We start from the raw sequence: 12,461 nt of genomic DNA, 5'->3' as shown, positions 1-12,461 counted from the left end.
CCCACATGGCCAACCATGGTTTGAGTCAGAGACTTGGTAACTCTGGGCACATGTGTGTGCATGCCCTAGATCCCAGGAGGAGAATAGAGAAGAGATTGTGGTGTGGCCATCACCTCAGGGGGTGATTTCTTACTTTCCCTCTCTCCCTGGTGCATGCACGCACCTTAAAGTGAAAACCTCTCCAAAAAATTTAAAAAAAAACAAAAACACCGAAACTTGGATCCAGTGAGTGGTGTGGTGGTTAAAGCACTAGATCCTACATGGCCAGCTCCTCAGTTTGAATCTCAGACCTGGTACCTTGTAAAAATATGCCAGGCACATGTGTATGCATGCCCAGAATTGAAGAGAATGAAGAAGAAGGGATTGAAACATGGCCATCCAATATTTCTTGCTTTTTCTCCTTCTGTCAATCTCTGTTTCTCTCTAGCAAGCCCATGCACCCTATGGCAAAAATCTAAAAATCTAAAAATTAAAAAAAAAAAAAGTTGCAACTCTGTGGCCCCCGATCTTGGAAAAGCAGCCTCTGTGTCACAGCAGTGGCGTTACTGGCACTGTGTCCCAGCTGCTATGCGGAGATCTTACATGCCCTCACGCCCAATCCCAGCCATGTGTTCTTAACAAGGCTCTGTAAAAGCAAAGTCTTCTTTGGGGGAAAAAATCTGGTTCTCATTCAACAATCAGCCCCTCGTTGGGAGTTTCTTCGATGGCGAATTTGACAGTAAAATGGGCCCATACAGAATATGCAAAGAGAAAGCTGAAGCGTGTGCCAGCCCTGTGTGGGTTTACAGGAAAGATTCCATCATGTCTGAGCCCTTTAAAACGGAATTGCTCAGCTTATGCTTATCTGAGTGCTGTTACTTTCCAGCCAGCAAAACTCCACTCCTGACATGCTATAATTAGTAACAGAGAAGTGGCGGAGCTGGCTCAGAGCTATTGAGGGGATTTCATTCTTCATCTTTGGCCTCCTCTGCCACCCCAGATATAGGACAGCTATTCCAGGGCTCTGACAGCCCCCAGCTGCCTGCTTCTCATTAAGTAGCTCCTGAGTACATAATGTACAATCACCAGGACTCCCCGGGGAAGGAAGGCTGCCCCTCCTGCAGAACTGCATCCCAGAGTGTGACCCCTCCCCAGGGCTGTCCTCCCCAGGGCCTTTTGGGAAAGAAGTAAGCCCACCGTGGCATCCGTGAGCTTCTCCCACTTGGGCGTGATGAAGTACCAGATCCCAGCTCCAGCTCCAGGCAGGGTGACTCCTCGGATGAGGAGGATCACTAGCACGACGTAGGGGAACGTGGCCGTGAAGTACACCACCTAGAAATGCCATCAGCAGAGGGTGGGGGTGAGCAGCCTGCAGAGACAGCGCACAGGAGCACCGCCCGAGGCGAGGGACCTGCCGCCAGGCACAAGCACCTGACAGTGAGGACATCAAAGTATTGTCCTCAGACTTGGCCAGGACTTGGGACATGGGGGGGGAGAGGTACCAGGACTGAAAGTGAGTCAGAAATAAAGCCTTGGGGTGGGGGGACAGACCTATGGCTGTGGAGTGAGTCAGCCTACAGCGAGGAGGCTGGGGGAGACGTCACCCCACAGAGCTGCTGGTGGATAGCTTCTTGAGGAACCAGAGGGAGGGAGGGAGCCACCTGCCCCCTCCTCCCCAACTCCTACTTCTTCCCCTGGTGGAGGCCCAAAGTTCCACCATTAGAGATGAACATCTTTAGCTTAAACCTGTCTGTTATTTGCACACGTAACCTAAGTGAGGCAGCCCAATAGGTAAAAAGCCCATGCTCTTAGAATGAGACACATTGAGGGTCAAATGGAATCACACCTCTGGCAACCGAGTAGCTGTGTGACCTCAGACAAGTTATGAAGCTCCCTGAGTCTCAGTCTCTGTATCTGTAGCAGGTGACACCAGCCTGGCTCCAATCATGAGGATGACAAGGACAGCACCTCATAACAGGTAGTCATACCGGGAGTCACTGATGCAGCTGAGGTCGCCAAGCATCTGTCGAGAGCTCCTACGGGCAGGGTGCTGGGCCAGGCATTAGCCACATAAGGTGACAACCCTCATCTAGAAGACCCAGAGACAGCGTCTGAATTGGGAGCTAAGCAACCACACATGCAACTACAGAAGTCCATGGAAGGACACTGCCCAACCCGGGCGTGTTCTAGGAGGTCCACAGAGACCACAGGTGACCTGGATCTTAAAGTCAAGTCTTAAAGGAGGCTAGGCAGGGCCAGCAGGTGGCATGGTGGTTATGGCACTGGAGTCCCACATAGCTGACAATGGTTCGAGTCCTGGACCTGGCAGCTTGCTTTGTCACTTTCCATCTCTCTCTCTCTCTGTCTCCCTCTAGTCAAATTAAAAAAAAATAATAATAAATCATTTCAAAAAAAGGAGGTGAGGCAAGGTGGGAGGGCAGAAGACGAAAGACGGCCAGGCTGGTGTGTGAGGGCGAGGTGCTACCTGCTCCCTATCAGGACAGCATGAAGTTGAGGTCCAGGTGAAGGGAGGGAGGTAGACATTGGAGGACACCATGTCATGGGAGCCAACCATGTCACTGGATGCCGACCAAAGGACACTCCCGGATGCCGGAAGAGAGAGGGACCAGAGTCAAGACGCGTGGGAAGTGACATCAGCCTGACCTGGGACCTGGGGGCGGGATGGTTGGGACGGTCTTTCCTGTCTCACCTGTCGATCAAACCTCAGAATGAAGGAAAGGCTGGGATCAGGATTTGGTTCGAGTCCCAGGCCCTCACAGAACACGCTGCAGACAGGTTTGTGCCTGCAATCCAGCCTCACTGAAGCTGAGGTGGAGGAAGGCATGGAGACCCCGCCAGGCATGCCTCTACCCACTTTGTCACAGCCCCTGTGCCCTCAGAGTAAAAGCCACAGATCTGGTAATGCCCACCTGGCTCTGCATGACCTGACTCCACAAACCTCTCCTCCGGGCTTCCTCACCTCCCTGCCTCCACTGTCTCGCCACATCTGGCCTCCTTGCTGTTCCCAGGAGTCAGCCACACTCCTCCCTGGGGCTGTTCTCTCTCTCTCCTCTCTCTCTCTCTCTCTCTCTCCTCTCAGAATAAATAAATGAACTTTAAAGAGTCTGTTGAATGAAACAGTCCATAGGAAGTGGCGCAGGCCTGGGGACACTGGAAACAAAAGTGCCACTTTGCAGCCTTGTCTTTCACACACCGGCTCTGACTTGGGAACACCGACCTTAGCCCCAGGTGGGCTCCATCCCCAAAGTGCATTAAAAGACACTTGGGACCAGCAGTTAGCGTAATGGCTATGTTGCTGGACTCCCATGTAGTCGACCGCGGTTCAAGTCCCGGACCGGGCGGCTTAAACTCACACCGGGAGCGTGTATGTGCATTCCCAAGATCCTGAGAGGAGAATGGAGGAGAAGGGATTGCAGCATGGCCATCCCCCCTGGGGGGTGAGGTCTCTCTGTCTGGTGAGCACACGCGCCCTATAGCAAAAACCTCTCCAAAAGAAAAAAAGACACTTGGGGGCAGCCAGCGGTGTGGAAGTTAAGGGAAGTTAAGGCCACTGGATCCCGTGTGGCCGAATATGCATTTGCATCCCAGAGGCTTAGGAAACACTAGGTGCATGTGCATGTGTGCCCCAAATCCTGAGAGGAGAATAGTGGGGGAGAGCTTGCAGCGTGGCCACTCCCATTGAAGACGTTCTCTCTACCTCTCCATCTGGTCTCTGAATCTTTCTAGCAAGTGCACATGCCCTTTGGCAAAATTAAAAATAAAACCAAAAAGATAATTGAAGGGGTGAGTTCAAGCTCCCATCTGGGCCCTCCGAAGGCCTCAGGAAGTCCTTCCTGACCCCCCCCCCCCAGGAGGGCGTTCATGGCTGAGTGAGCACTGCTGGTTCAGAGCCACAGCCTTCCAACCTGGACCCACTACTAACACTGCCACCTAGTGGCCACGTGGTGAGTGTTCTGCAGGGTGCAAGGAAGAAGGGGACAGCTGCTAGGCCTAGGAAGTGAAGCAGGCCAGGGATGGCTGAGGTTCCAACCATGGTGTCACCAGTGGAGGAGGTGAGACCCGGCCAGATTCCAGACATACGCCTAAGAGAGCCAGCTGTCAGATTGTCGGGGGACTCTAAGCCCAGGCCACTGAAAAGATGCTGCACGGAGGGAGTGGGGAGCTCCCATCGCTCAGGGCCAAACTCCTCCTTTCCAGCTGCAGACCCAGGGATGGGCTGGCCTCCTCCTCCTCACGGCCACCCTGCTGACCAGGGAGCCTCCTCCTTGCCCTGCTGGGTAGCAGGTGGTCACTCCTCCATCCCTGACCTGAAAAACCTGCATTGCCAGGGAACGAGGGGAGGGGAAAGCAGCCAGCTCCCTCCTCTTCCTGCCAAATCCACTTCTCTCCTTCCCCTTAAAGTCTGAAGGGGAAATGAAGCCTCTCTCCTGAACCCAAGGATGAAAATCAATCGGCCCACCCCAGGCAGCCCCAGGCCGGCCTCCCAGCTGTCCAATGGGGTTGGAGAAAGGAGATGCAACAGAGCAGGGCACAGCAGACCAGCCTGGCCCCACACCCACCAGGACAAGAGGGGACAGCTAAGGGGTGTCCCTTCCATCCCCTGACCACTCGTGGCTGGTGGGAGTGAGAGTGGAAGGAAGAGGCAGGGAGAGGAGATGACCTGGAAGGCAGGGGCCTGCAGGGGGAGCCCCCAAGCCTGGTCCCAGTCCAGGCAGCTGAGACAACCTTCATGGGACTGTCAGAGGCTGTTCAGACACCACCTCCCCGGTGTCCCTCTGTGGACCAGGCATACTAGTTCCATTTCACAGAGAAGGAAACTGAGTCTCAAATTAAATATTTCACTAGAGAGAAATATCTCATTCAAGGTCTCCCAGCTTGAGCCAAGATCCAAGCCTGAAGCTGTCTCCCAAGCCATGATTTCTGGCTCTGCCATTCTACGGGCCACGTGACCAAAGAGCGGCAGCAGAGCCAGGACAAAGGTGAGACAGATGGGACCCAGGGTGCAACTCGTAAGGAGGCGACCATTCTTGGGAGCCACCCCTGCACCTGTGAGTCCAGAGCAAGCGCCTCCTTACACATCACACCCTGACTGCTGTTTGCCTCCCCCACCCTGGCCCTGGCCTGCAGAGGACGTGGCTGCTTCCTACATGGTGAGCATGGTGACCCAAGGGGGCTGCAGTCTTGCTTCTAAATCCCGCAGATACCTCAAATGTGAGTCAGTTGTGCGCGGAGGCTTTCTGCCCAGTGAGTCCCCTTGTGTCACGGGAGCTTCAGACACCAGAATGCACCTGTTCCGGATGTGCTGTCGGACAGATGAAACTTGAGCACTAATGAATTACACTTGGCAGGAGTGAGAAGGCCTGACACACACAGCATCCTCACAGCGGGAGGCCTGAACAGGTGGTGACCAGGCCCCACTGGCCTGTGCTGGCTGATCAGGGGAGCTTTGCCTCACTGTCACCGCAGCAGCCCTGGAGGTCAGGTGAGCTGCACTGACCTTCTAGCTACCTGCTGGTCCTCCGCCTCTAGAGTGCTTGCTGCTCAAGGGCGCAGTCTTAGAAGCAGCAGGGGCCGTTCTTATCTCCTCAAGCCCTAAATGAGAGGACCAGAGCTCTTCTTGCTTGGGGAGGAGGAGGACCTCTCTTTTGTACAGAAGTCACTGTGTTCGTGGAATTTCAATCCCAAAGGGGTTTTTCAGAATGAGCAGCTTCAGCCATGCATGCACCTTGGCTAACAAATAAGGCTCCTTAATAGATGTTGGCATGGCCAAGGGCAGGATAATAAATTGAGAGTCACTGTTTCCAGGGGCATTCTTTTTTCTTTCCTTTTTCTTTCTTTCTTTTTAAGATTTTTGCCATGGGACATGTGCGCTCACAGAAGAGAGAGAGAAGGAAAGTGAGAAATCACCCCCCGGGGGGATGACCACACCACAATCCCTTCTCCTCCATTCTCCTCTCAGGACATTGTACACATACACATGCACTGTCATGGTTTTCAAGCCTCTGGGTCCAAGACTCGAACTGTGGAGTCAGCCATGTGGGATCAAGCACCTTAACCACCATGCTACCTGCTGGCCCCAGTAGTCATCCTTTTTTTTTTTTTTTTTTTTTTTTTTTTTAAGAACTGGTTAATCTGTGGTTGAAAATATTCCTCAACAAAGCAGAAAGATTAATCGTAGATTAAAAAAAAAAAAAGTTTACCTGCTCAGGATTCTCAAACTTCCCATTCCAGAAAGCTTATACCATCTAGCACCAGGCATTAAACTCTAAATCAGTGCCAAAAACTAATGATAATGGCAGCCCAAGAAAGCACAGCCACAGGTCAGCAGGTGGATGGAGGTGAGGGCACTGGATCCCACGTGGCTGACTGAGCAGTGTGAGTCCTGGACTCTGCAGCTTGAGGATGTGCAGGGTGTGTGCACGTGTGTACCCGAAATCCCAAGAGGAGAATGGAGGAATGGAGGAGAGGGACTGTGCTGTGGCCATCTTCCCCCTCCCCCGGCCAGTGAATTCTCACTTTTCCTCTCTCCCTGCCCCATAGCAAAAGAAAAATAATTAAAAATTAAAGACACAGATAAATAGAACTGAAAAGATTCTTACAGAACACTTATTCTAACCTTTGATTTTGCAGATGGGGAAATGACACCACGCTCCCTCTGACCTGTCCAGAGTCACACAGTCAAAGACGGGAGGAACAGGGAGGTGGAAGACCTCCCTTGCAGTGAGGGGCTGTTACCCCACGGTACTCAAAAGACACCAGGGTTCTGCAGCTCCTCCTCTTTCCAACAGCCCCTCCAATGCCTTGTAGCAAGAGTATTGGCTTTAGAGAGAGGCAGATGTGGGTTCAGTCTTACCACTTAAACCTTGTGTGGGGCCAGCAGGTGGCATAGGGTTGAGGCAGCTGGATCCCACATGGCCAGCTGAATTGTTCAAGTCCCAGACCCGGCAGCTTGAGGAATGCACCGGGCATGTGTGCATGCATGCCCAAGGTCCCAAGAGGAGAAGAGAAATGGTGTGGCATGGCCACCTAGGGGTTAATTCCTCACTTCCCCCCCTCTCTGTCCTTCTCTGGCAAGTGCACACACCCAATAGCAAAGACAAAACAATGAAAGCTCTGTGACTTCAGGCATTCCGTTCAGCTCTGATGAGCCTCAGCTTCTCTCTCTATAAAATGGGAATCGCGCTCTTCCTGGCAGGTTGTCGTGGAGACTGGTTGGACCAATGTGTGTGAAGCACACCTCCTCGTGCACAGAGTTTAACAAAGTTCCCTTTCTCTTTCCATTTCTCAACCAAGTCACTGTGCTCAAGATGTCCAAGTGGCACAATGCCCACCTAATGCATCAGTCCTTCATAATAATAAAAATCAAAGTAGCTAATGTCAGTTAAGAGCTGACCACGTGCCGGGCAGTTTATGTGTACTGGGTCACTCTGCACAGCACTCCTCGGTGTACACACCATCATCCAACTTAGACTCAGAAACAGGTTCTGAAGGTTAAATAGCTTGTCCAGAGTCACACAGCTGGGAAGTGACAAAGCCGGATTTGAACTCATATTGGTCTGCCTCTAGAGCCACCAGGTCATCCTTCCACATGTCACCGAGAAGGCCACTTTCTCACCCTACTCATTTATCAGCTCTTCTGCCACCTCCGTCACACCTCCCAGCCTGTTCTTCCAGATACCTGCCCAGCCACTCAGACCATTGCTCCCCTTGGTCCTCCCGGGGTGGGGGTTGATCTGAGCATGCACTGGCTAGACTTGCTGAGTGCTCAGCCAGGTTCTTTGGAGATGATAAAATTCTTACCCCAAGTTCCATCAAGGGCAGGAAGCCTCCAGCCACACTCAGCATTGTTTTAAGAGTCCCTGTAACAATCCCCCACCCTCCTGCTGCCTTAAGAAAACCTTCCATGCAGTCTCACAGTCCTTCCTCAGGGGTTACCTAATCTCAGCTCTGATTTTGCAGAAGGAGACACCGAGGTTAGAGAGTCAAAGAGGTCCCTTTGGCTCCCCCAGCAAGTGTCCCCAAAGATGTGAAAATCAGAAGACCTTAGACAATACCCAGCCCAACTGCCTTCACCTCAGAAATGAGGAAATGGAGGACTCTTGAAATAACTGAGACCAAAAACTCTGCTTTTCATTTATTGGCAAATTAATAATAATAATAATAATAAAAGCTAACAGCAACTCAGAAGCTCAGCCAGGTTTCATGGCCCCAGTAAAGATAACCCTAGACAGCAAACACTGTGAGAAGTCTCTGGGGACAAGAACCAGTCTCCTTGGCCCCACTCTGACTCTCTCCAGCTGGCTGGATTCTCCCCACGTTATGTGGTCTAAGGTGTGCCACCACCTCAGGCAAGCCTGCCAGAGTCCCCAGTCAAGTCCCTGTGGTACTAGATTACAGACAAAGCACTAGAAAAAGCTACAATCAAAAAGCGCCCAGGAGGCCCAGGAGGCCCATGAGCCCAGAGAGGAGAGAGATGGTCAGTGTGGCTAGTGGTGGCCAGGTGTGGGTGGCTGCCTGGTGGGGTGTGAACACGCCTGCAGTGGAAAGTTGCAGGCCCCACCCTCCCCATGAGACTGGCTTCTTCAGAAGCTGGTTGGTTGGAAGAAAATCACAGTAAGCCCTGGCCTGGACAACTCGACCAAACCTCAACAACACAATCGCTGTCTCAGAGTCTACCGTTACACCCTCACTCCCTAGGCCTCAAAGACATTTTCATTTTCAGTGTGAAGCATCCAAATGCCTCTTGAGTGGTCACATACTAGTTTCCATGAAAGGGACGGGTACCCCTTCAGCAGGGTAATGGAGAAATGGTACCATGACCCTCTCAGCATGCCCAGTGTATCCTCAGGCCTCATGGACTCCTTGCCTCCTCAGCATGGAACTGAGCATGGTAGGAGCTTCCTCACCTCCGAAGGGCCCAGCCAAGTGCCTGCTGAGCTAGACTGGCCAAGTGTTTGCTCAGCCCAAATCCCGTAGGTGGGACCACCCTCCTTCAGTGCTGGGAGCACCTGGGGTGGAAGGCCGTAGACCCAGGGGCTGGGAGAAGCCCAGGAGCATGGTGGTTGGGGTGAGGGAAAGGGATGCACCATACAGGTTCGATCTTTCTCCGGCTGCTTGGGAGAAGCAATAACTGCCTAGCAGTCAGACCAAGAGGCGACACCCCAACGGCATGGACATAGAGTTTAGGGAAAGTAAGTAAATCGTATCAGGGAGGTTCCGTCTACGGAATGAGTGGGAGACCCTCAGAGGAAAGGAGGAAACTGACCACCAAGGCCCACCCACCCATTCGTCCCATTTGGTCCGTAAAATGGCTCTGAAGAAAGGCGTGAGTCTCCCCACTTCACGGACGGGAGGGCAGGCACTGTCCGGCCTCCTCGCTGTTCCAAGGCAGGGTCAGATTAGCACACCCATCCTGCCTGTTCACAATACAACCAGCTCCTGGGGGTCCCAGAGCTTTCTCTTACTCAGATAAACCCAAGTTCTTACTTTTCCCGAAGTCTTGATTCCTTTAGCCAGAGACGCGTACACAATGACCCACGCCAGGAAGAGGCAGAAGGCGAGCGGCCACCTGATCTCACCGGGATATTCAATCCCTGCAGAAATCTTCAGCACAAAGTACCTGAGAATTGAAAAGAGACAGGACAGAGGGAAGGACAGAGAGACAGGAGAAAGGGAGGTGACTGTCTGCAGGCCTCAGTCTCTTGGCAGAAGCAGGAGACTTGAAAAGAACCCCAGCAAACCTCACCCCCCATGCCTGGCCCCCCAGGGAACTAATCAGATCAGCCTGTGAGGGTTTGCTGGTCTGGGCTCTTGACTCCGGCTGTCTGCAGAGACATGGGCTGAGTTTACCCCATTCTTCAGTGTGCGGGAGGTCCCTTCTGGCCTGGGCAGGATTCCACTCCACCCTCATCTGGAGCTGCCCCAGAAGGTGGAATTTTGAACTGTCGAGTACAAGCTTTGTGTGCTTTCTGCATTGTTTTACTTTCTTATGAAACTGCCCTGATAGTATTTGTACAATTTTAAATTTTAAAATGTAGTACTACTGGAACCAGCAGATGGCATAATGGTTACATTGCTGGACTCCCACATGGTTGATGGGATCTGGCAGCTTAAAATTCAAAGTTAAATGAATAAATAAATAACATTAATTCTTTTTAAAAAATGGGGGGGTGGTGGTGCAGCAGGTGGCATGGTGGTTAAGGTGCTGGACACTCCCACATGGCCGATCACAGTTTGAGTCCTGGACCTGGTGGCTTGCTTTCTCACTTTTCCTCTCTCTTTCTCTCTCTCTCTCTGTATCTCTCTCTGGTTGAATTAAAATAAATGAATAAGTAAAGGGGAACCAGCAGTTAGCCTAATGGCTATGTTGCTGGACTCCCACGTAGTCGACAGCGGTTTGCGTCCCAGACCCGGTGGCTTAAAACTCAAGCCGGGCACATGTGTGTGCATGCCCAAGATCCCGAGAGGAGAATGGAGGAGAAGGGATTGTGGCGTGACCATCCCCCTGGGGGGTGATTTCTCAGTCTCTCTCTGTCTGGCAAGCGCACGTGCCCTATAGCAAAAATCTCTCCAAAAAAAAAAATGAATAAGTAAATAAAATTAATTATTAAAAAAAAAAAACTCATGCCAGCCACATGTGCGTGCATGCCCAAAATTCTGAGAGGAAACTGGAGAAGGGATTGCTGCATGACCATCCCCCCGGGGGTGATTTCTTGCTTTCTTTCTCTGTATATCTCTGACTAGTGTATATGCCCTATAGAAAAAAAAATCTTCCTTTAAAAAAAAAAAATAGTATTACTATGCTAAATGACTAAAACTGCACATGCTAAATGACTAAAAATGCCACCCTGCATTTTAGTTCACGTTGCATTGGGTGTCCCCTGAGGCTGAGGTTGGCTTAAATGTAAAAGCCGACAGGCTGGACCTTGTTCAAGGAATATATTCAAAGATACTAGAAGATGTCCAAAAGTTCGTGAAAAAATGGAATTAAGTACAGGTTTGCCTTGATGCCAAAAGTTCTGAAATCTGCACATAGTTTTTCATAACAGGCATTTTCCGTGAACTCTTTGAAGGCCCCACGTGGATCAGGTGCTACAAGAGAAGTGGGGCTGTGGGCTGTCTGGAGCCGCTGCTCATTGCATGTTTGATACTGTCACTACCTTCCTGGTCACCCCCACGGCCCCGGGAGGAGAGAGGGCCTGGCTGAATCGCTAGCAGGACAGCTCGCTCCAAGGACAGGAGGAGCTCTGGGGACAGTGCATCCTGATGGCAGAGTCCAACAATCCCTCCAGCTCTCAACCATCTAGCCACATGCCCTGCATGAAATTGCTGTGCTTGCAGGTCGGCGTTTTTCTGTGACATGAACAAGGGGCCAACCAAAATCCAGACTCTGCAGGATTGTGGAAATGATGGCCCAGAAAGTTCTGTCCTACAGAGGAGACAAAGGCCGTGGCAGGTCTCCTGGCTGGCAGCAACATGACTCTCCAGCTGCCGGGCCAGGGAGTCTTCGAGAGCTGCTGGCAGTAAGCAGCAAAGCTTTTTAGAACAGAGATGGCCGAGCTGCCCGCAGACAGGGCCCAATTGGATGCGGACAGGGTCGAACTGCTTGCGGACACAACCAAGCTGCCTGTGGACAGGCAGCTCTCTCTCTTTCTGGTCAAATTTAAATAATAATAATAAAATTGAAAAAATAATTCCTTTTTTTAAAGAATTATTTAATTGATCTCCTAGACTCCCAAAATATTCACACAAGAAGCCATTTTAAAGCTAAGGTGTGTCCTGGCGTGTTCAGGGAAGCTATGCTCTCAGCTGCATCTCCTAGAATCCTGAAATATTCAGACAAGGTAGGGTGACCTCCGTCTAGTCTCTGTCTCTGGCTGTCTATCTCTCTGTCTGTCTCGCGCTCTTTCTCTCTTTAAATTTAATTTTTTAAAAACTTTTCTACCACTTCTCCTCACCTTGGGTCTTTTCTTTCACTTGCTGATTCCAGAAGCCATTTTAAAGCTGAGGGTGTCCTGGTGTGTTTCATTTTTTATGTGTAAAATAATTTTTTTTTCCTCTTTTTTTGGTAGTATTTTTCTAGTTCTTTTCCTGTTCACTTACGTATTTTTTTTTTACCCTTACTTTCCCACTCTAAGCTTCACTCACTCTCCACACACTGAATATCTAGATAGGCCTAGGTGCATAGTAGCCAAGCATGTGAATACTTTCAGAATTATTGAAATCCTCACCTCTTATTGAGCTTCCTGCTTTAATGAATAAAATCCTTTTTATAAACCTGAACTCCTAATCTTTCTTTGGATACCACATTGTGAAGCTCAGTGGAGGATAGATTTTGTCACAGAATGACCAGAAACAACCGCAAAGGCACAAGAAACATGAGAAATCAAGAAAATATCTCTCCCCTAAAGGAAGAGAACAATCCCTCATCATCCACAGACAGTACAGTAGATCTCATGGAA

At 50.9% G+C, this 12,461-nt stretch overlaps 1 protein-coding gene across 1 annotated transcript in view; it reads right to left on the bottom strand.

Moving 5' to 3' along the window:
• SLC6A5 (solute carrier family 6 member 5) overlaps window positions 1–12,461 on the bottom strand; it is a 68,309-nt gene that overhangs the window by 29,845 nt on the left and 26,003 nt on the right. Inside the window, exons 9-10 of the mRNA XM_027771204.1 lie at window positions 9,487–9,619; window positions 1,177–1,311 (exon numbers count right to left, since the gene is read on the bottom strand). Of these exons, the coding sequence (XP_027627005.1) occupies window positions 1,177–1,311; window positions 9,487–9,619 (268 nt within the window). The remainder of the gene's footprint in view (window positions 1–1,176; window positions 1,312–9,486; window positions 9,620–12,461) is intronic.

Source organism: Tupaia chinensis, unplaced genomic scaffold (assembly GCF_000334495.1).
Source record: "Tupaia chinensis unplaced genomic scaffold, TupChi_1.0 Scaffold000196_1, whole genome shotgun sequence".
In the NCBI taxonomy this organism is placed as follows: Eukaryota; Metazoa; Chordata; class Mammalia; order Scandentia; family Tupaiidae; genus Tupaia; species Tupaia belangeri.
The sequence above is the reverse complement of the archived record's forward strand: the minus strand, read 5'-3'. Positions and strand labels throughout refer to the sequence as shown.